Here is a 22,319-nt window from a genome sequence, read left to right on the forward strand (position 1 = left end):
CCTGTTTACCTCTTGACAGCAGGGCAGAAAAACAGCAAAATTAAACCCAACAGAGGACCCGGGCGTCAGACAAGCTGGCTCTTAAAGTACGTGCCCTGCAGACCGAAGGGTGCGGTGGGCAGCCGGTGGTGGCGCCCGCCCACAGGAGGTGCGGTGCATGTGGGCTGGCCCTCTGACGGGCTGCCGGCCCTTCTCCTGGGCCAGCGGTTCTAGGGTCTGCTGTGTGCTTCTGGAAGGCAGGGCGCGCGGCAGCACCGCCTGGGATGGACAAGCCCGACACCCTAATCGGGGGACCGTGGCCCCCTGAGTGGCTCCCGCCTGTTTGCAGGTGTGTGGCCCGCGGGTGGGAGGCCGTGGGCAGGAAAAGCCACCCGTAGCCACTTCCCAGCCTCCTCGCCCTCAGAGTCCCTTTCTGTCCTTCCTCGATTCCAGTTTTGGGGGATTCAGTTCTCCTTTGGAGCCCCGGCCACAGGGAATCGCCAGCTGCCACGGAGTCCTGGGCAGGTGACCTTAGGCGAGGCCCCTGTGACAGGCTGGGCGTAGGAACAGCAGAGGTCTGACCGTGGGTGGGGGCGGGGTGGATGCCCCTGCAGCTCCTCCCCTGGGCACACCTGACGCTCACCTCCCAGTGTCCCTGGCCTCAGCAGGCCGCCAGGGCACCTGTCCCCAGCATGGGTTTGAGCTTCAGCACCACGGACAGCCCCCTTCCCCCAGCGCCCAGCTGGCTGCCTTGCCCTTCTTTGTTGGACCCTGGGAGTGCTGGTTCGCCCCGGTCTCCCTGCAGGGGCGCGGGGAGAAAGGGGCAGTCCCTGAGGGTGGTCTCGGGGGGCACTGTCCACACGGCTCCAGCCAGAGCCCCTCTGAGGTGCCTGCTGGAGAGGTGGAAGTGGTGACTCGCCTGTGGCTGTGCCGCCTGGCCCACGGCGGGTTCCCGGCCACACCAATGCTGTGTTCCCCGCCCCTGGTACTTAGCCACTGCTGCAGGGCGGCCCGCGAGGGCCCACGCAGGTGCCGTCGGCAGGACCAGTGGAGGGTCTGCAGGAAAGCACAGCGAGGAGCATGCATGCGACCTGGCAGTGTGAATAAACTGCTCCAGATGCCGTCACTGCGCAGCCAGGCTCCCGCCACACTTACAAGGCCTGGGACCTCAGTGGTTGTCCCCCTGTCCTGTGAGCCAGCCAAATGGGCCTGGCAGGGTGCTGGCTGGCCGCAGGGGCAGTACAGGCTGGCAGAGACGCTTGGGAAGGGGCGTGTTGGGCCCTGGAGGGGGGGGGACTATACTTTTGTTTTGGAATCAACCAGCTTCTGCCATGTGCGGACACCATTCCACCGAATTCTCGGCGAGCCCCGGGCCACGTGGGGGACAGGGCCACCCCACGGTGGCACCTGGTTGGAACCCAGTCTCTTTGACTCTGGCTGAGGGCCAAGCTGCCTGTCCCCTCAGAGGACAAATGAGAGGGCCAGACAGTGCCATGTGAGCTGGTGGCCCGGGGGAGATGGGCAGGGTGAGGGGGCCACCAGGCAGGTGATGGACCCAGCCTGGAAGGGGGCTCTTGGCTCCGGCTCTGGGGACGGCTGGGGCTGGGGGACGCAGTGGCCGGAGCAGCCCAAAGCAAGGGGCTGGTGTAGCTGGAGCAGGTCCTAGACCGTCGGCTCGGTATGAAGCTTGTGAGGGCCCCTGTGGGAGCCCAGCCCTGTGGTCTTGGGGGGGGCGTGTCACGGGGTGTGAGCTGTGTGTGGTGGAGGCACGGCTCGTCCTCAGTGGCCGGCGATGATGGTCCCCAGGAGGCCCCTGCAAGCGGGCTGGGGACTGGAACCTGGGAGTGGGGTGTGTCCGAATCTTACCATGGACCCGGTTACTCGGCTCGTCATAGGGGGTGTGGGGGGCGAAGCACATGGAGTCAGCAGGCCAGACCTCAGAGCAGGGCTGTGCTCGGGTCACGCCACGCGGGTTAAAGGACACGGGTTCGCAGAGCCCTCACAGGCCAAAGGCCACCGTTCCTGGGGTCATTTGCTGGTCTGGCGTTTGATTCTGGCACAGGCCGTGTGGGCTGTGTCCGGGGAACTGTGATGAGGGGCACTCCCGTCAGCCTCCCCCTGACCCGGCAGGACCGAGACATTGTCAGCACGGGTCCCCGTGGGGCTCGGCCCGGGGACACTCGTCCCTGAGGTCACATCTGCGATCGCTGCCCATCGGGTGTTCAGAGCAGCTTGGTGCCGCTCCACTCGGAGCCCGCGGGTAAAGTGTGTTGGTTGTTAGTGTGATGTTCGGCTTTGCTTTTTTTAGTGCCTAAAATGGGGCCCGCAATCTGCGTTCTCCTGAGGCTGCTTCTCCTCTCCCCAGGACTCCCCGACGTGGTCGTGCAAAGCCGTACCTCTCACTTTCCAGGGGTGCGTAAACCCACTCTCCTCTCACGGAGACGGAGGGTGCTCCTGACTCGGTGGTGCCGGGGCTCACCGCCGTGGGTGCTGCCCGCCGTGGGTGCTGTCCTCTGGGGGCTCTGTCTGTCTGGGTGCCGTCTGCCTCAGAGCAGGGGGAGGGTCCTCCCCCCTAATCTGCACTTAGCACTGGGGCCGCTGGGTCAGGCGTGTGGACGGCCCCCTTCATCAGATGGCCCCGAGCGATCCCCAGAGTGGCCGTGAGTCGCTGTGTCCTCACACCCGAGTGCTGCTTCCCAGACGCTCTCCCGGCACAGCCGTGATCTTTGCCGGTAGAGCCGTGACTGACGGGTGTAAAACAGTACCTCACTGTGGTCTTCATTTGCGTTTCCCTGGTTACGAATGCAGCGGAATCTTTCATACGTTTATATGGGTTTTCTTTGCTGTGAAAAGTCTGTTCATGGCTTGTGCCCGTTTTTATAATCAGCTTGTCTGTTCCCTCCCGTGACCCATAGCACAGACACACACTTGCAGACATGTGAGTGTGTCCCCGGGATGCAACGCCTGGTTGGGGTCGGGTTGCAGACCTCTCTCCCACCCGTGCGTCCCCCGAGGCCTCCCTCGGGGGGCCTCTGGGTGTCTGAGGGCTTTGTGCGAACCGTGCGCCCCCACCCGCCTGGTCTGAAGGACCCCAGCTTGCCTTTCCATTCCCGGCGGGGTGGTCAGTGCCCCCAGCCCCTGTCCCTGTCCTCTGTGCTGCTGGCTCTGTCCGAGCTCAGCCCCCACACAGGGCTCTCCGGCTGGCCTCTGCCCCTTGCCACATGGACCCCTCACTCTTCCTGTCACCAGCTTTGCACTAGGTGATGCCACCTGGTAGATGACTCCATCACCCTCCTGTCTGGGTCACCTGGACTCTTGCCGGCCCTTTGCTCAAGCTTCCGGAACAGCCCATCAGCGTCTCCGTTGCGGCTGAGTTAACTCTGTGGAGCGTTTGCAGAGCACGGACATCGCCGAGGTGCCGGGTCTTATCAGCAGACACAGTGCGTCCCCCTGCGTCTCACGTCTGCTCTGGTGGGTGAGATGCGTGGGAACACCGACTGTCCCAGAGGGAGACAGTGGCCTTTCAGAGAGCTGCCCCTAAACCAGGCCTTTCGTCAGTCTCTGTGAGTGGCCCAGGGGTGCGGGATGGGGCGCCGTGTGTGACTTCTGTCAGGCGTGTGCAGCTGCGTGGTGACGTCTCCTTTCGGATGCTTTGCCCTAGATGTCTTCCAGGGCCCCTCTGACGAGGACCCTGTCGTTGCTGATAACGATGGTTTTATTTCTCCCTCTCCATGAGCCTGCCTTTAGCTTCTCTCTCTAGACCCTTGTGTTGGGTGGGGGCTCTGGCGTGTGTCGGCCTCGCAGTGACAGGGGCGTCCCCGTTTGGGTCCTTACAAGGGTCGCTTCCCACACTGCCGTGTTAGGAGTGTGACAGTTAGGTTTGTCACGGGTGCTCCTGTCAGACCGAGAAGTTTGCTGGGGGCTCGAGAGGAGCTTTTCTAAAAGTCCTGGGTGGGTGTTCATGTCCTCAAATACGCTTTCACACCCTGTTGGGTGGTTATTTAGTTTCTCTCCTTCAAACCGTCGGTGGGTTGATGCCATGTGTAGGTTTTCTAACCGTGAAGTACTCGAGAGTCTGGGGTGAACTCAAGTTGGTCAGGGGCAGTCATCACCATCATCACCACCATCACCACCACCAGTCCCGTCTGGTTGGGGTTTGCATCCCCGTGGGACCCCACGTCACACGCCGAGTTGGTGTCATTCTCTTGCTGTGTGCACAGCACATACCCTCCTGTGCCAGCAGACGCGGGGCCCCTGACCCGGTGCGGAAGCCACCAGGAAGGAGCGAGGCTGACAGGGCCAGAGCCCTGGTGCCGGGAAGAGACTGCAGGCCCCGTCTCTCCCAGGGAAGAGGCGGCGGGGGTGCCAGGCCGTGAAGGAGACGTCAGGCCCTCACGTCCTGGGATCAGATGAATGGGCTTCCTCTAACAGGGAGGGGTCAGGCCTCTGCCACTCAAGTAAGACACGAGGGGGACCAGGCAAAGGACATGACCAGAGAGCAAGCGAATGTCCGGAGCAAAGGACAAGAGAGCAAGCGAATGTCCGAAGTAGACTGGCCTTCTGCCCCAGCTCTGACGCTCGCCCTGAGGAAAGAAGACGCCCAGGGCTGCCACTGCCCCCTCGGCAGGGACAGTGGCCTCGCCCCCGACGCCGATGGAGAGAAGTGTCTGCTGCAGACCTTCCCGGGCCCAGCGCTTTCTCCTCCTGTTCCTGCCTGGGAGGGACCCCCTCCAGGCACGACCCCCTGGTGTGGGGAACAGTGATGAGAGAGAGAGAGAGAGCGTGTGTGTTCCCAGCATGACGTCCTGGGGACCCTGGGGACCCCAGGCATCACCTCCTGACTTCACGAGACCCGACCGTCAGCGCGACTTGTGCGGAAGGAGACTGAAGCTCCGGGACCGGTCACCGGCTGGTGCTCAGCGGGCGCCTGTGTGTCGCCCTTCGGGCCACGCATTTGGTGTGGCCCCGGCCACACCCATGATCCTTCACGTGCTGGCGCTGGCACACTGGGGCCTCCGGGGGGCTCCCCTGTCCTGGTTGGAGAGGGTGGGTCCCTGTCCCTTCAGGCCGGGACCTGGCCGGGGCAGGATGGTGCGGGACTGTCCGGGCAGCCCCTGGGGGACAGGCCCCGAGTTTGGCGCCACACGCCTTGGCCCGGCCAGGCCCTCGGGGACCTGTGGTCACTCCGCAGAGCGCTCTGCCGCCCGGTGCCCTGTCCTCGGTGCGGGTGCCCGGATCCTGTCCTCAGGACCCAGAGCCCCTGAGCCAGCCCATCACTGTGATTCCCTGCAGCAGAACGTGTCTGTTCCAGTAATTCTGGCCTTTGTGCTCCACTCAGAAAACACAGCATCTTTGATGCAAACACTTAAGAAACAAGCCTTTCCACACCCATCTACCCAAGTGCTCTGGTTTTGAATAATTCTTTTGAAGTGGAGTCTAAATATATACAAATAGATATTTCCGAAATGCCATGTATTCTGAATGCATTTGCATGAGAAGCAGGTCCTGAGAAAGCGGGTAGGGGCCCGGGGCTTCTGAGGGGCGACAAGGGCCCCAGTGGGGCAGAGGGATGGAGTCCCACAGCCACGAGCGCACCCTGCACCCCGGGAGCCCCAGGTGGGGGCCACTGCCCTTCTCTGAGCTGCTGGGACCTGGCCTGTGTGCGGAGGGGGAGCCCTGCAGATGGGAGGGCGGGGGCCTCACGCCGCCTCCCTGGCGCCCCGCCCCCTCCTCTGATCCCCACCCTGGGCCTCCCTCGGGGCCCCTGCTGCTGGAGAGGGGCCCCAGGGTTTCTGTTTGTTTGTTTCCCAGCCTCTGTGAGGAGGCACCTGGGCCCCACGCGACGCTCGTGTTCAAGGCCGGGGCCTGAAGGGCTGGTGGGAAAGTGTGTTCTGGTGTCCGGGCCCCGCCCCTCGGTGACATTGACCAGAAGGTGAGCTCCTGGGACAATGGCCTCGGTCCCCTGGGGAGGGAGGCACTGTCCCCTGGGGCTGTGCCCCAGCACCCCGTATCCTTAGTAGAAGGGGTTCAGGCAGAGGGGACACCTGTTGGGGGCCACGGGACTGACAGCCCAGTGCCCACCCCTCCTCTCACTGTGGGCACGGAGCGGTGCCTGTGGAGCCTTCCTGGCCCCATGGCTCCATGGCGGGGCGGCCGCGTAGCTCCTCTTGCTTGTGCTCCCGTCTGCCGCCGAGTTCAGTGCGGTCGTCGGCCACAGGTCGCCCGTCTTTGAGAGCCCGAGGGGGAAGGGGCAGCCGCTGAGCGGGATGACAGGGGCAGATTGTGTGCAGAGGGACACGGGGAGCTGGGGCCTCATGCAGCGAGGAGCATCTGGGAAGCCATCCCGGAGGCGGTGGCCGGGGAGCGGGTCATGGAGGGTGAGCAGGAGTTCTCTGCGTGTAGAGTGCAGATGGTGGAGGAGGAGGCTGTGCCAAGGGCTCCACTCTGGGGCTCAGTGGCTGGGGCCCTTCTGCGGCCAGTGAACTGAGTCACCGGTCCCCACACCGGGGTGCTTCGGGCCCCGCACAGGCAACACTAACTGGGCCCCCGTCCAGAGCGTCGCTCCAGGCAACTGGAGCCCCGCCCCCAGCCCACCGGCCTCCCCAAGTGCTGTTGTTTCCGAGAGATCAGTCACAGCAGACAGCTGGCTGGGCACCAGGGTGTGGGGAGCGAGGCTAGGGACAGGTACAGCGCCCCCTCCTGGGTGCGGAGGCAGGACCGAGGACCCCCACTGGCCCCCACCCGGCCCCAGCCCCTGTCCTTGCTGCACCGTCTCCCTGCTCCTGGTCCTCGGGCAGCTTTGTCCCCATGCCACTCCTGGGCTGAGGACGAGCTGTCGTTCGAAGCCTCAGCGTTTGTGTCTCTGAAATGGGCATTTGGGCCCCTTGCCGGCTGTTCCCGGGGTCATGGTCAGGGGCCGGGCCCAGCACCCTCCCCAGAGGCCCAAGATTGGCACCACCAGGACAGGGCTGTTGTGTGTCTCGGAGCGTCTGCGTGGAGCCTGGTCCCTGGGGCCTTGTGACAGTCCCGAGGGAGCGGGACCAGCCACCGGGTTGGGCGGCTCCCAGGGCGTGGCCCGAGGCCCCTGCTGCCCAGACGTGTCTGGCGCAGGCGCTCAGGACCTTGGGGCCATCACTCCCCAAGGTCAGAGGAAGACGGGGACCTGTGCGCATCTGTTAGCTCAGGTGACCAACTCCTCAGACGGGGCAGCGGGATGGGGGACAGTGATGGCCTCCCAGCCCCGGAGGCCGGGAGTCCGAGATCCAGGCGGCAGCGGGGCTGGCTCCTTCTGAGGCCCCCTGGTGAGGGAGAGCCTGTCCGGGCCTCTGTTCTTGGCCTGCGGGCAGCTGTCCACCCGGTCACATGGTGCTCTCCCTGTGTCCCTGGGCCCAGATGTCCCCAGCTCATAAGGAGACCAGTCACATTGGGTCAGGGCCACCCTAGTGACCTGGCTTCCACTGAGTCACCTCTGCACAGGCCCCTCAGCAAGGGAGGTCCCATTTTGGGGTGCTGGGGGCTAGGACTTGAACCTATTTTAGGGGACACAGTCCAACCCACAGCACCGATAGGTCAGGTCAGCGTCATGGTGGCCCCACAGCACTCTGTCCGGTGGCCGCTGGCACAGGGAGTGAGGGCTTGGGGGGCGAGGGCACTCCCCCAGTGCAGCGGCTGTCCAGGTGCCTGACCGTCCCTCCATCCCTGGGCCCCGCCTGTAGCAATGGCCCCGTGAACATGGGCCAGCACTTCGCTCCTCCAGACACAGGGACACTTAACAGCAGATCTCACCCCCCAGCAAGGAAGCCTCCCCCTCGCTTTCCCAGGTCACCGATGGGGCCAACGCATTTCCATCAGGAGTCGGGGAGGTCAGCCTGTGAGTGGTGGCTGCCTGCCCCCGGGGCTGGCGGGGAGCTGGGGAGGGGCACCAGTGCCCATGTCGGGTGCTCCTGGAGGACGGAGACGTGGCCTGTGCCCCCCTCAGGGGCCCTGGGCCCCTCTGTTCTTGCCTCCCACTGCTGGGAACCGACCTGAGATGAGGTCTGTGATGGGGGTGGCAGAGGGGCTTCCTCCCTGGGTGGGGGGCTGCAGGTGCTGGGTGGGGACAGGAGCGGAGAAGCTGGTAGGGGCTCTGCCTTGTGCCCGAGGGGAGCTGGCCGTGCGCCGGCTGCCAGCGCCTCATCAAAGGGCTGTCCCACCTCCACCATATGTCCCAGCCCGAGCATCTGGGGGCCCTGGGCCTGCCTGTCTCCGCCAGCCCCACCTCTTCCCCTTGAAGCCTCTGCACAGGCCCAGGCTGCTGTTCGTGCTGGGGTGGGGAGGGGGCTGGAAGGGTCCGGCTTTGCTGCTTATAGGTTTGGGGGGGCCCTGGGAAATGCCCTCCCCCTCCCCTGCAGGTGACGCCCCTGCAGGTGACCCATCCTGTTCCTCTTAGGGTCACTCCAGCCACGGCCCCTCCTCTGCTCCCGGGGCTCCCAGCGTCCCCTCCCGTGTTCACCCTAGGGTGCAGGGTAGAGGGGCCAGGCCTGAGTGTGGGTCACACAGCCAGCACGAGCTGGCCCAGCACGAGGCTTCAGCCAGCGCCAGGTCCCAGGAAGGTCGATTGGGACCAGGCTGGGCAGGTGTGGGTACAGCCCAACAGGCAGTGAGAGCTGGACACTGTGGGGGCCTGTTGATGGGAGAAGCCGGGACACGCCCAGGTCACACGGTCAGGCCAGGGCGGCTGCAGGCATCTGACTGTCCGCCCACCCGTCCGTGAGCTCCTGGACGGAGCTGGTTCACTCTGGGCCTCCCGCCCTGGCCCTCCGTGCCCCTCCCCCACGCGCCGGGCCCCTCTGCGCAGCGGTATGACTCAGGACAGCAGCCCGTCTGGCCGAGCCATCTGTGAAGCCAGGGACAGGTCCCACAACCTCTCTGAGCCCCACGTCCTGGCCTAGAGCGCAGGGCTGGGAGGCGGGGCTGTTCTGATGATGGTCACGCTTCAGGCTGATGTGTGGGTCCCTCCCCAGTGGGTGACACTGAGGCAGCCGAGGGGCTGGTCCTCCCACCAGCTCCAACAGATGAGACACCATTCGGAGCAGGGCCTGTGTCCCTGCCCCAAAACCCTCACTGCGCTCCATGCTCCACCCCCACTTCACAGCTGCCTGGAGAAGCCGGTGGGCGGGGCGTGGGTGGGTGGGTGAGGGCACGAATGAGCGAGATCTTTGATGGGGGGATGAATGAGCAGCCGTGACATCCACCTAATGACTCAGGTGGTCAACCTGGGGGCTCACCCTTGACTTCCCTACTTTACTTCCCTTGAACATCTGGTTACAGCCGGTTCTGAGGATTCCCTTCCTCCCCCTCGGTCATGCCCCTGCCCCCTCTGACCCTCCCTCTGCTGCTCAGGGCCTCACCTTTCATGGGTCGGCCTTCCTCCTGAGTGGCCCCCTGTCCGGGTGTCCCACCTTTCCCAGCCCACCCTCCCGTTTGCACCCCAGTGGCCTTGGCACTGGCGCTCCTGCATGCGCCGATCCCGCTCACAGTTTCCCACGGACTGGCACAGCAGCTCAGTGTGGGCCTCTCTGTCCCCTCCCGCCACCCACCCCCACTCCATGGCGTTCCCAGTGAAGCTCCCGTCTTGCGTCTTGCTCCGGGTCTCCCTCGATCCCTTGCCTCCTGCTTCCCGGCCTAGCTGTGGAGTCCCTGCTGCCCCCTCAGGATCCGCGAGAAGCGTCTTGTTCTTCACGTGGCCCCTCAACCCCTCCCTGGTGAGGGCCCAGCACAGAGCTGTTGTGTTTTGTCCGCAAGACCCTGATGCTGGAGCCCGGAGCTGGCCCGTTGGTAATGGCCGTGGTGACAGACAGGAGCAACACAAAGAGTGTCTGGTGACGGTGACACGTCTGGGACTTGCCGGACCCCAGACTCTGCACCCCACACATGCCATCTCGGTTAAGGCTTTCAGGGCCCCTCTGCAGTCTGTGGCGTCACTCTGTGCAGGGCGGTGATAAGACCCCCCAGCCTGACGTGACTGAACCACAGCGGGCCTGGCTGCCTCTGGAGCCCGGCCCACCCCCTCCCTGCGGCCTGGCCCAGGGCTGTGCTCCAGTGAGTGTGTGCCAGCCCGGTGTGGGCCCAGCCGCCTGCGTGCCACCATCCCAGCAGGCGCGAGCCGAGTGCCCCCCTGGGATGGGAGGCTGGGGCCGAGGCACAGCAGCAGCCTCTTTCTCTCTTCCAGCTCCAGAGACGCAAGATCAAGTGCTACTTCCTGTCAGCTGGAGTCACTGTTCTGCTGGTCATCGTCCTCATCATTGCCACCTCTGTCCGAAAGTGATGCCAACGTGGTAAGTGCCTACCTGCCCCCACATCATCCAGCCCTCCATCATCAACTCATCTGTCTTTCCATCCATCCTCATTTCATCCCTCCAACCACCCCTCCTTGATGTGTTACCCATCCTCCATCCATTCATCATCCATCCATCCATCCATCCATCATCCATCCATCATCCATCCATCCATCCACCCATCATCCATCCATCATCCTCTATCCATCATCCATCCATCCATCATCCGTCTATCCATCCATCCATCCATCCATCATCCATCCATCCATTCATCCACCCACCCATCATCCATCCATCTGTCCATCATTCATCACCTGTCATTCATTCATTCATCCATCCATCATCCCTTCATCCGTCATCCTCCATCCATCCATCCATCCATCCATCCATCATCCATCCATCATCCATCCATCCATCCATCCATCCATCATCCATCCATCATCCATCCATCCATCCACCCATCATCCATCCATCATCCATCCATCCATCCATCCATCATCCATTCATCCATCATCCATCCATCCATCATCCATCCATCCATCCATCCATCCATCCATCCATCCACCCATCATCCATTCATCCATCATCTACCCATCCATCCATCCATTCATTCACCCGTCATCTATCATCCATCCATCCATCATCCATCCATCCACCCATCATCTATCCATTCATCCATCCATCCACCCACCTTTCCTCCTCTGTGTCAGGTGACTCAGCAGTGACTAGGGTCGTGCCCAGTGTGTGACCAGTGCTGGGGCTTAGAGTCACTGGGGTCTAGACTGAGCCTGTGTCAGGATTGGACCCCCTTGGTCCTGGTGGCATCTGGGACAATATAGGACAAGCCAGCCATCCCCGGTCTCCATGCTGGGCCCCCCTTTCCCACTCAGGGAAGGTCAGCTGTTTCCAGAAGCACCTCAGGCCACTCGCATGGTGAGGAGGTTGCAGGTGAAGGTCTCAGGTCAGGCTCAGCATGCGGGACAGGGACAGGTGTCCCTGTGATTCTGAGTCCCTGCACTGCTGATGTCTCCTGTGAGTCTGGAGAAAGAGCTCTGTCCTGCCAGCTTGGCTGTGAGCCTCAGGGTGAAGTCCTGGCTTTGTGTCTCCGGCAGGTGCAGCCGGCTCACAGCTGCATGGGCTGGGCGGGCGGGCAGAGCAAGGCACAGTCACCTGGTGTGAGTCCCAGCTCTTTGGGGAAGGAGCTGGTGGAACCTTGTAGAAGGGGGCAGTGCTTGGGAAGTGGGGCCCCCTCCCCACCATCCTGGGTGCACGGCTGCAGCGTCCGTGCCCTCACAACCTCTTTCCACGTCAGACGTGGTGGCCGTGGACTTGTCTGTGGGCCCTGCAGGACCAGGGCTCCCGGTGGTCACCAAGCACGGCACAGGACGCAGGACGCGGGGAGTGAGTGGGAGCCTGCCCAGGACCCTGCTCCCTGCCAGCGTGGCAGGCTGGGCCTCTGTGCAGAGGCGAGCAGGGTCCCGGCGGGAGTCAGGGAGCAGTTTTCACGCGCATGGAGATGTGAGGGGCCCTGTGGGGCTCATCACATGTCGCGGTTTAGTTTTCTGAGAGTTGGGGAGCATCGGCCTCAGGGCCGTCGGGGGCCACGTGGGGAGCCTCCTCCCATGTGTCTACATGTCTGCATGTCTACACACGTGCACATGTGTGCCTGCACCTGCACGCATGTTGTGTCCGAGTGACTGCACGGGTGTGCACATGGGGCCGGAGGGAGGGCAGAGCCTCTGTTGCCCGCCCCTCCCCCTGTAATTGGATGAATGAAGGGGCTGGAGCGTGCCCCCCCCGACCCCCGGAATGGCAGGAGGCAGCTGTGGTCACTGTGAGTGTCTTCCACTCACCCAGCACTCAGTAGGGGCTTCACGTGGGGGCTGCCTCACTCAGCTGCCCCCGCCGGCCCACGGAGGTGCAGGTGGGGGCTGGTGGGAGGACGGCGCGGGCACTTACTCTGGAGAGGGCTGTGTGGACCCCTCGTCCTTCCGCAGTTGGGGCGTCAGAGCAGCTCTGCTGGCCTTCAGGGCCCCCCTTAGACGCAGGGGCCCGGTCCCACCCGAAGCGCGGACACGGAGGGGTGTGGACACAGAGGGGCGTGGACATGGAGGGGCACGTCCCCGGCGGTCCTGGCAGAGAAAAAGGGTTTTGCTGTGGAAACAGAGGGTTCAGTGGGACCGGGCGGAGCCCCTGGGGCAAAGCCTGCCACACAGGCATCTGAGAATCGGGGTGCACTTGGCCAGAGCCCCGCCGATGGTCTCCCCACCCAAAGCAAGCAGTTTTGCTTCCGGGTGCTTCTCAGTAATTGCAGTAACAAATTGAATAATTAAGCTAAGTCCACAGAAGATAATGAAATATTAATTGCCAATAAGCTATGAAGAGTGTGTTGCCTGCGAACACCAGCAGAATGTGTGTGCACAGGATGCTCCCCCGTCCAGGCCCCTCGAGCCGGCCCGGGGCCCCCGCCCCGCAGGAATGACCCTCACGCAGCCGTGGTCTGGGGCGAGGCGGTCCCAGAGGCCACATGTCTGCTCTGGGCTCTCCCTGGTAGCTGAGCTTCCCCACTGAGGGAGGGGCCCAGGGCCACTGGGCAGAGTGACGGGAGGAGACAATGACAGCGTAAGGGACGTTGACAATAGGAGGGGTGGGCAATGTCCTCCAGGGCCCTGGTGGGTCAGGCCCAGGCAGGACCATCCGGGGAGGACAGGCCGGGCAGGGCTGGGGGGCATGGGCAGGGGCAGGGGCCGGCAGGGCCTGGGTGGGAGCTGACCAGGGCTGGGAGAGTCCACGCTGGCGCGGTTGGCCACAGGACCCGCCCTCTGCTCTGTGACGAGGGCCCACCACCCCGGGGCCCACCCAACGTTGGCCTGTGCAAAGGGCAGCAAGGACAGGCTTGTACCTTCTGGCCCCCAGCCTGGCCACGGCCCCAGGGCAGCAGGCGGGAAGGAGCCGGGCTCGGGAGCCCACACCGGCCACCGGGCCACCCTGCTGTTCCCAGCCCGGTCTGGAACCCAAGGCTCCCTTCTCAGTGGCAGCTGATGGAGCTGTTGTTTTGCAGGTTGGTGCTGCGGCCCGGCCTGCGCAGACCCAGGAGAGCCCTGTGCCCGCCGTCCCCCGCCCAGGCGCCGACCTGCCGCCTCCGCACCGGCCCGGGCTGAGCGGCCCTAATAAACTGCCTCCGCGTGACTGCATCCGTCTGTGGCTGGGAGGCTTCTTTCAGGCTCTGGTGGGGGGCAGGGTGTGTGAGTGGGAGTGTGCGCTGCGGGGGGATGCGACTCAGGTGTGAGCTGGAGGTGAGGGTGGTTCGGGGCAGTAACCTGCTTCGGGGCTGGCCTGGCACGGGGCCTGGCCCACCCTCTCCTGGGAGGCCCAGCCCCTACCCTGGAAACCCGGGTGGGGGGCAGGGCAACTCCGAGGCCCCTGCAGCCTGAAGCCCTGTGTTCTCTGCCTCCTGCGGCCCAGCTGGGGTGGGCCAGGAATAAAGGGGTCCTGGCAGGGAAGCCCCTGGCCTGGGCTGTCCCCAGGCTCCCCGATCCTGCAGCGGTGAAGGAGTTGTGGAGGAGACGCCCCTAAACAGGAGGAGGGCAGAGAAACCCCTGTGGGCAGACAGGGCAGGAGGCAGCCTCTCTCGATGGGGGAGGGGCTGCTCGGCAGGCAGACTGAGGTCCCCACAAGCACAGCGCTGAGGGGTCACCATCGACCATCTCAGGTCCCCACAGAGCTCGAGACCTCACTGGGGGAGGGAGGGGGAGTCCCCTGGGGACCCTTGTTCCAGAAGCATCTGTGGGGTGCTGCTTCCTGCTAAGGGGTGGGCAGGAACACATGGCTCCTCCCCCCTGCAGCCCAGACCCCCAGCCCGCTGCTGGGGGGGGGCATCTGAAATCTCTGGATCAGGCTGTTTTGTCCCAAAGGCTGCTTCAGGGTCTCAGAGCTTCTGCGAAGCCCTTTCTTCCCCAGGGGGGGCCGAGGTGTGGGCCGCGCAGCCTGGGTGGGTGTGGGGGCCGCCCCCCCAGTGTTGCCGCTGCACCAGCTGCCTGGCCGGGGGCCGTCTGAAGCCGGTGCCAGGAGCAAATTGGATTCCACACCTCCTGGCAGGTGCGAGGGCCGCGGCTGCTGGGCACCTGAGCCCACGGGCTGGCTCTGGGGGGAGGGCTGTGCAGAGGCAGGTCTGGCCCTGGATTTGGGGGTGGGGCCAGTTCTCTCCCCTCACTGGGAAGCCCGAGAGGTAGGGGCACAGGGTTGGGGTCCCATTGAAGCCCCCGCACTGGGGCTGCAGCCCCCACTTTCCAGAGGAGGATGCAGTGCGGAGAGAAGGGGGTTGCCTGCGGGGATGCTGCCGTCTCCCCTCAGCTGTGTGACCTTGGAGGGAGTGGGGGGCTGGCCAGCCCCCTGGTGTGACACACGGGGCTCCGAGCACCCCACAGGCCCTCCCGTCAGCACTTCTCGGAGGCCCTGCCTGGAGCAGCTGTTCGGGTGAGGAGTTCAGGCTGGTGACCGAGGGCAGCGTGGGGCCATCAGGCAGGTGCCTGGGCAGTGCTGATGTCAGCAGCAGCTGCCACTGCCTTGCTGGACTCAGCCTCCCGACTCCAGAGCGCGGTGTCCAGGCGACCTTCAGAGCCGCCGTGTGGCTGTCAGCAAGGCCTAGGGCCATGTGGGCCAGGGGCCTGCCTGGCCGGGGCCACCGGTAGGGGCACAAGACAGGACAGGTTGATAGGACCAGCTGTAACCTCAGTGCCCCTCCCGGGACCGTCAGGGCTGGTGGAAGGACCCCTGTCCCTCCTTCTCCTGGGAAGGCTCAGGGGCACACGTGGTTTCTCCACAATACGAGGCGCAGCTGGCCAGCAGGGCGGGGTTAGAAGCATCTCCTTGTCCCCAGGCCAGATGTGACGGCAGGAACCCAGAGCTTTGCTGGGATTGCTGAACTTCCTTTTCGGGGAGGCTGGGGGGATGGAAGAACCTTCTGGGCTTTGGCACATGGCAGGTGGTCAGAGGTGAGTGGGCAGCGGGGACCCGGCCTCAGGCTCCCCCGTCCCTTGTCTTCCTCAGTCTGCATCCCCTCCGCTGCCCCGGGCCCTGGAGGAACCGTGGAAGCCAGAGTCTCCAGGCCCCGGTTCACACCCCGCCCTCTGAGCCTTTGATTCCTGCTCTGTGCCTCGGGGGCCGGGAAAGCCTCCACCAGGAGGGGGACGGGGGACGGCCCGCAGAGCCTGTGGTCCCGTTGCCGTCCCACTCTGGCTGGGCCGGGTTCCCACCTGCTCCAGGAGCCCATGAGGACCCTGCCAGGGGACCCTCTGCCCAGGAGCGGCTGGCGCTTAGGGGCCCTGTGGTTATGACCGAAGAAGACCTGCAGTCTTGGCTGTAGCTGTCAGGATTCTTCCCTGGGGGTGGGACTCGGGGCTGTGGCGTCCTCTGCTGGACACCAGGGGGGCACAGCTGTGCCCAGAACGCCCTCAGGCTCCATCCCCCCTGAACCTCACCCCCAGCCTCAGGCCTCCTGGCCTTGGTCATCGGGCCCAGCACCTGGTTCCTGGCTCCATGCCCTCCTTGCCTGTCAGCTCAGTGGCACCAGACAGGTGGCTGCCGCAGCCCCTGCTGCCGCAGAGCCAGGACTCACTGCCAGTGGTGACGTCCCTGCCCTGGGCGGCCCCCGTGGCAAGGTCTGCACGCACCCCAGGCTCAGGGCGGCCCCTCTGCACAGGGCGCTGTCTGTGGGGGCCTTGGAGGGGTCTCGTGAGGCTTTGCGGGTGGGCTGCTTCGGGGTGAGGGGACCTCGAGCCCTGTGGCACTTGGCGTTGCTTTGCTTCCTTGGCTTTGAAACGGCGTTTGGGGTGGAAGATAAGGCAGGCTCTGGAGGCTCAGGCACAGCAGTTCTTGCCAAGGGAAAACAGCCACTTGTCCTTAGTAGGTTAGAGAGGTCCATGAGCCTTTTCAGTGTATTCAGGCAACTGTCCACCCATCCACCATCCATGCACCCCCCCCACCCATCCACCCACCCCCTACCCATTCATCCATCCACCCACCCATCCACCCACCCCCTACCCATTCATCCATCCATCCATCTGTCCATTCATCATCCACTTACCCACCCACCCCCCCCCCCCTCCGCCCATCCATACCCCCCCCCCCCCCCAACACCCACCCACCTACCCACCCATCCACCATCCATCCACCCCCCCACCTATAGATCCATCTTCCTACCCGTCCAACCCCCATGTACTCATTCACTCAAGCACCCAGTCACACCCCCCCCCCCATCATTCACCCATTCATTTCTTCTCTTGGCAGCTGCATGTTCCCAGTGCGCCCTCTCGCTGGGCTTGGTTCAGGACGGAAACCAGGACCCCTGCTCCCCAGGAGCTCCCCGTGTGGTGGGGGTCCCGCGTGCAAACAGGACCCATTGCCAGCTCTGGGTGCACAGCGGTGAAGTCCACGGGAACAGGTGGCACGGAGCAGGCGTCCAGGTGTCTTCCGAGGAGGAGGAGGTGCCCCCTGGCCCGCGGGCAGCGGCCTCTTGCAGCCCAGAATCCCGGGCTGCCCTGCAGCATCCGAGGCCGCCAGCCCACTTTGGCCGGAAGTGCCCGGCGCCCCCTCAACCAACCTCTGCTCCCTGCCCCTGGCAGGTCTCCAATTTAAATACCCAAATTGTTTACGTGTTGAGATCATTTGACAAGGGACCATCTTGTATTTGCAATTCAATTGACTATGATACACTGTATTACAATTACAGCTCGAATGGATTTCTTTTTAATTTATTTTTCTCTTAACGCTCTCCTCCATGGTAATTCCGAGACTAATTGTGCTCACGATCATCCTCGGCAGTGAGAAGGATAATGAATTGTCGCAGAATCTGCGGCTGACGCCGCCTGGCCTCCAGGGCCCAATCCACATCCCTTTGTCCCCTGTCCAGCCGCCCACTCCCTGTGATCTGAAGTCCCCACAGGATGCACCCCCAGAGGGGGCTCCTTGCTGTGCCCTCGGCTCCTGTGGGCTCAGCATAGGGGCGCCTGCCAGCTCTGCCCTGGAACCCCCGCCCGGGAGCAGGGGAGGCCCCTCCTGGCTCCCAGGACCTGCGCCTGTGCTCTGGATTCCTGAACACGCCTCTCTCCAGGATGGGCCTCAGTTGCTCCATCTGTGAAGTGGGCCCGAGTGTCTCAGGGCCCCTGCAGCTGTGGCGCTCTGTGAGTCTGTGTACAGGCAAGGTGGCATCTGTCTTTCCTGTCAGTCCCCACTCGGCTGGGCTGCGGCTTCCCCGGCCCTCGGTCCCCTTCCCTTCCCTGTCCCCTTCCCATCTCTGCCTTCACTGTCATGCCCGGGAGCCCTTCCTGTTCTGAGCCCCAGCTGCTCTCTGAGGTCCGTCTGCTGGCCGCCACCCCACCGTCGGCCACCTGGGCGTGCGGGCGCTGTGTCCTCACCAGTTACCTTACCAGACGGGACACTGAGGTGCCGAGGTGCCAGGGCTGGTGCACTGTGCTGGCCATGCTGGAGCCGGGCTGGGTCCCCGAGCCCATCCACTGCCACCACTCACCTGGAGATCCCCTGCCTCTAGGGGCCTGCTGGTGGCCTGGTGGGGCAGGGAGGGCCTCCCAGAGCCCCTCACCCCAGCCCGTGGGCCTGGCTTGGCCTGAACAGCCCCCCCAGACAGCCGCCAGTGACCCCTGTAGGTGGGACTGTCAGAGCAGAGGGGCCGTGACCCATGGCAACCCCTTTGGTGTGCGAGTGTCTGTGTGCACACGTGTATGTGTGTGTTCGTGCCTGTGTGACAAGGGCCGTTCTCAGGGCTGCACCTGCCGGATGCCCAGCAGGCTGGGGGTGGTTCACACCCTGGTCCGGGCCTTGGTTTCCAATGTGCGGTGTGGGGGTGCACGAGGGACCGCGGTGTAGCTTTTACAGCTGACCAGACGCCTGACCCCTGGACAAGTGTGGGGCAGGGGTCACTCACTGGCCTGTGGAAGACAGGGAAACCGCGGAACGGGGCCTGGTCACGCTGGCCCGGGGCCGGGCTCTGTGCCCCGGAGCTGCTCCGACCCCTGCCTGTCCTGGCACTCGGGGGCGAGCGGCTTCCTGGGGTCCCTGCGCAGGTCTGTCTGGCGTCCCGAGACGGGATGCATCCGTCCGTGGGCTGGGCACCTGTGCACACAGCCCACAGCTGCCTCCTGCCCTCCCTCCGCCTGCACGGCCCTGGCATGACGGGGACGCCCCTGCTGTTTGGGGATGTGGACCCCCGCGGACGCTGGGCTGCTGTTTCCATCGCGGGTGCTGCGTCTGCGCAAGAAAGAGGAACCGAGAGCAGAGGTGCCAGAAAGGGGTGCGGCCGAGCAGGGGAGCCCCATGCTGTGCCCGGCACTGCGAGGTCAGCCCATGGGCTTCCAAAATGTCCTGTGTCGGGGGGGACGTCCAGCCTGCCACCTCTGGCCTCATGCCAGTTGCCACAGGTGAGGCCGGCGGAGCCACGGGGACCACAGGGCTGGGAAAGATGCTGACCCCATGGGCAGAGGAGGCAAGAGCCTGCGAGGGCGTGGTCACAGCAGGCTGCGGGCAGGCTCGTGTCCAATCACTCGGTGTCCCTCCGCCACCTGTCACGCTGGCCAGAGGGAGACAGCACCTGTCGCATGACCTTGCAGTCTGGCTTTGCTGGTGTCCACCTGGGCACTTGGCCTGCTGACCACCTGTGGCAGATGGCCAGGGCCTGCTCAGTGCAGGTGGCTGGAGCCCGCCCTGGGGTCCTGACACTGTGCTTCGGTGCAGCCCCGCTGTGCTTCTGACGGTCGGACGGGGACTCGGGTTCTCAACGTCCAGTGCCTTCTCTGTGAAATGGGAGTGCCCCCCGAAGGTTTGGGGCAGATGCCATTAGCTTGTCAGGTCAGCTCAGGACTGGCTGGGGAGGCCTCTGAGGCCCTTCCAGGTGGGATTGCAACAGAATAGCAAGGACCCGGGGGCACTGGGGTGACCCCTGGAAGTCCTCCTTGAGATCGGGCCTCGGGCCTGCATGCTGCAGCCGGGAGGCACCTTCTTTGCGCTTCTGCTCCTGAGTGGGCCTGTGAACAATGAGATGCCAGGGAGCCCGGATTCAATTACACACCAGGTGTTATGTATAGGGCACGCCAGGAACCATTGATCCCTCGGGGTGACAGATCGGCTGTGAATTGGGTAATCGAGCAGCTTGTAAATAAGATATATTGGATTGCGCGGGCAGCCTGGCTGGGTATCGGCGTGAGGGGATGGGGCAGGTGTACGAGCAGGGAAGTCGTCTTTCGGGCGGATGGAGGGGCATCCACCCAGCACCTGGGCCCTGGGGGAGGCTGGGAAGTCCCGCTTCAGGAGGGCTGGGTATTCCAGGGACTTGCCACGGGTTGCTTGGGTCCCCTCCAGTGTCCCTCACAGCCAGGAGTCTGATGACCAGGGTGGGGCTCAGAGCACAGGCCTGAGCCACAGTGAAGATGCCCCGGACCCCCTGGGATCAAATTTCTCATCTCCTCGGCCCCTCACTCCGTTTCGTAGCCAAACATTTGACGAGGAATCCCACCAGTACATGGAAACTCTGGACCTGCTGGGGCCCGCCGGTCCCTGCCGAGGGTCTCTGTCCCCCAGGGAGGGCCCCGAGCACCACGGATGAGCCCCTTTGGTGGGGGACCCAGCTGGTGTTGGGCCCTGGCTCTTCACGGGGTTCAGTGACTAGATCTTCAGTCGGAATGAGTGATCTCAATGGCTGTTAGTGTTCTGTGTTAAAACCCCAGTGTGGAATAGCTTCAACATTCAGCATAAAACACCGTCACTGCTGGTAATGCAGCCGCCGAGACCCTGCTAGGGGCCTCAGCCCATCCGGTGGGCGGAGGCGGCGCTGCCCTGGCCCCGTCGGCAGGGCGGGGCTCCCTCCCCAAGTCCGGGAGCTCTGTGAGGAGAGCAGAGACTCCACGGGAGAAGAATGGAGTTGAGGTTTGCGGTTGGACGCGAAACTGTGGTGTCTGTTTCCTTGTTTTTTCTGTCACACGACCACCCGCTGAGTGACTCGGAGCAAAATAAATCCAAGGTGAGCGTCGGGCCGAAATCCAGGTGTCCGCAGAGCCGGTTCCTTCTAGAAGCTCCAGGAGAGAACGGCTCCGCCGTGTCCCATCTTCGTGTCCATTGCCACCTCTCCCGCCCACTCTGATCGCCTGCCTGTCCTGCAAAGGGACCCTGGTGGTAACCTTTCAGGGTGCCTAGATGAGCCATGGCAGCCGTGCCCTTGGCCGCCGGGATGCAGCACAGCCTGACAGCTGCTGTGGAGACGGACGTTGGGGAGGCCCACAGAGGGACGACCCCGCCACGGGTCCCCAGGGCCTGGTGCTGGGTCATCCCACAGCACGGGAGTGACGTCCTCTTCGTGAGGAACACCTGGGGCTGCCTTCTCCCTGGGCTGGCGGGAGGCACCAGGCTCCCTGTCACGGGCGGGGGGCACTGCCCTTTCCCTGTGCCCAGTACCCAGCCCTGTCACCCCTGCAGCCCCTGAGTGACCCTGGAATGGACATCAGGAACCGTACCTCCTCATCCAGGCCTGGGCAGGCTCTGGCCCCCACCTGACGCCTCCACATGCCACACCCTGTCACCCTGGAACTCTCCTGCAGCCCCTCCTCTTCGGCTCATGGCCTTGCACGTGCCTTGCACGCTGACTGTCCCTTTGATGTACAATTTCCGCACCCTCCCCTTTCCCATGGACAAATCCCTGTTCATGCTTCAAGATGTAGGTCTGGTGTCCCCTCTTCCAGGAAGACCTCTCTGATTTCACCTACCCTCTGTAGCTCCTGCTACCCCCGGTGTGTTCCCTGGGATCTGCAGCCCTTGCTGGTGGCCATCCCCCTGCCCAGGGCGGCTGCCTGACCTTTCCCTGGTGGGGCTTCCCTGCAAAGCGTGGGGCTGCAGGCACAGGACCTCCTGCTTGCTCAGCCCCATTATCCTGAGTGTCACTATGTTTCCTGTCACTCTCCCATCTTCTTGGAACAACTGCAGGGTTTGCAGAATCTGGAAAGAAAGCAGAGCACACCCCACACAGGGCACAGATCCGTGGTTCTGACGGTGTCGTTAAATGATAGGGTGGTTTGGTCACATCATGCAATGAGGTTCTGGGGAGCAGGCGGAGTCGGGCCCTTCCAGAGTCACGCCTGGGGGCTCCTTGAAGCTGTGGCAGTGGTGGGCTCAAACCCACATCTCCCACTTTGTGTCGGGAGGCCCGCGAACGATGGCCCGGCTGAAGGACTGGGGTCCCCCTTGCTTCCCGAGCTGGGTGGGCAGCCGAGTTCCTGGCCTGGAGTCACTGAGGGGTGCTGGGAAGCCTGGGGGAACGAGAGCCTGTCACAGGGAAGGGGCTGGGGGAGCCGAAGGGGAGGAGAGGCCGAGGGGGGAGCGAGAAGGGGGACGAACAGCGTTTAACGGAGGAATCAGCCGGGCTGGGCACTGGTGCCCCAGCGCCCGGCAGGACGGGGCTGCCCCGGCTCCTCCGCAGGGAACCTGGCTGCGTCCAGGTGGGGCAGCCCCGCCAAGGTGGATGCTGCACCGGGGCAACCACATCAAGCCAGGAGCACAGGGTGGGCAGCCCACGATGCCCCTGTGCCCTGGGGGGTGAGGTCACAGCCAGCCCACGTGGTCTGTGGGTGGTACACGCCACATTCCACCGAATCACAGCCAGAAACAACAGAACCAGGTCCATGCAACGTGATCTGCTCATTTCTCTGGCCACGTCCGTCCTCAGCGTCTGGGGGGCGGGCCTGTGTGCAGTGGTGGTTGCACCCAGTGCAGGGAGTCAGCCTCCAGGGCCACTTGCCATCTGCCTCCTCCAGACCCAACTGTGACAGGCGTCCTCACTGTCCCCATCCCCCGGCAGCCTGGAGGGAGGTGCACTCTGCACTTGAGGTCGCAGCAGGCTGGGAGCGGACCCCCACCCCTGACCCCTGACCCCTGACATGCCGGAGCGCCCAAGACAGACAGGCTGCCTCTGCAGCAGAGACCCTTGGGGAAGGCCCCCCCTCCCACGCCGCTCCCTCCCCCAGG

The 22,319-nt window shown here is 64.1% G+C and overlaps 1 protein-coding gene across 11 annotated transcripts in view; it reads left to right on the forward strand.

Moving 5' to 3' along the window:
• The window catches only part of TSNARE1 (t-SNARE domain containing 1), a 61,526-nt gene extending 44,502 nt beyond the window's left edge, over nucleotides 1-17,024 (forward strand). For 6 of the 11 annotated variants that reach the window (XM_053661244.1, XM_037166628.2, XM_037166631.2 and 3 more), the window contains 2 exons: nucleotides 10,190-10,295; nucleotides 16,584-17,024. In XM_053661244.1, coding sequence (XP_053517219.1) covers nucleotides 10,190-10,295; nucleotides 16,584-16,931 — 454 coding nt within the window. In that variant the 3' untranslated portion in view covers nucleotides 16,932-17,024. Of the gene's footprint in view, nucleotides 1-2,287; nucleotides 2,341-3,228; nucleotides 3,451-10,189; nucleotides 10,296-13,356; nucleotides 13,480-16,583 lie in introns of those variants that run through there. The other 5 variants (XR_005085463.2, XM_037166636.2, XM_037166633.2 and 2 more) reach the window with 5 other exon arrangements.
• The last annotated feature ends 5,295 nt before the right edge of the window (nucleotides 17,025-22,319 follow it).

The sequence above is a fragment of the Artibeus jamaicensis genome, unplaced genomic scaffold (genome assembly GCF_021234435.1).
Source record: "Artibeus jamaicensis isolate MK-2021 breed Jamaican fruit bat unplaced genomic scaffold, CSHL_Jam_final scaffold_916, whole genome shotgun sequence".
In the NCBI taxonomy this organism is placed as follows: Eukaryota; Metazoa; Chordata; class Mammalia; order Chiroptera; family Phyllostomidae; genus Artibeus; species Artibeus jamaicensis.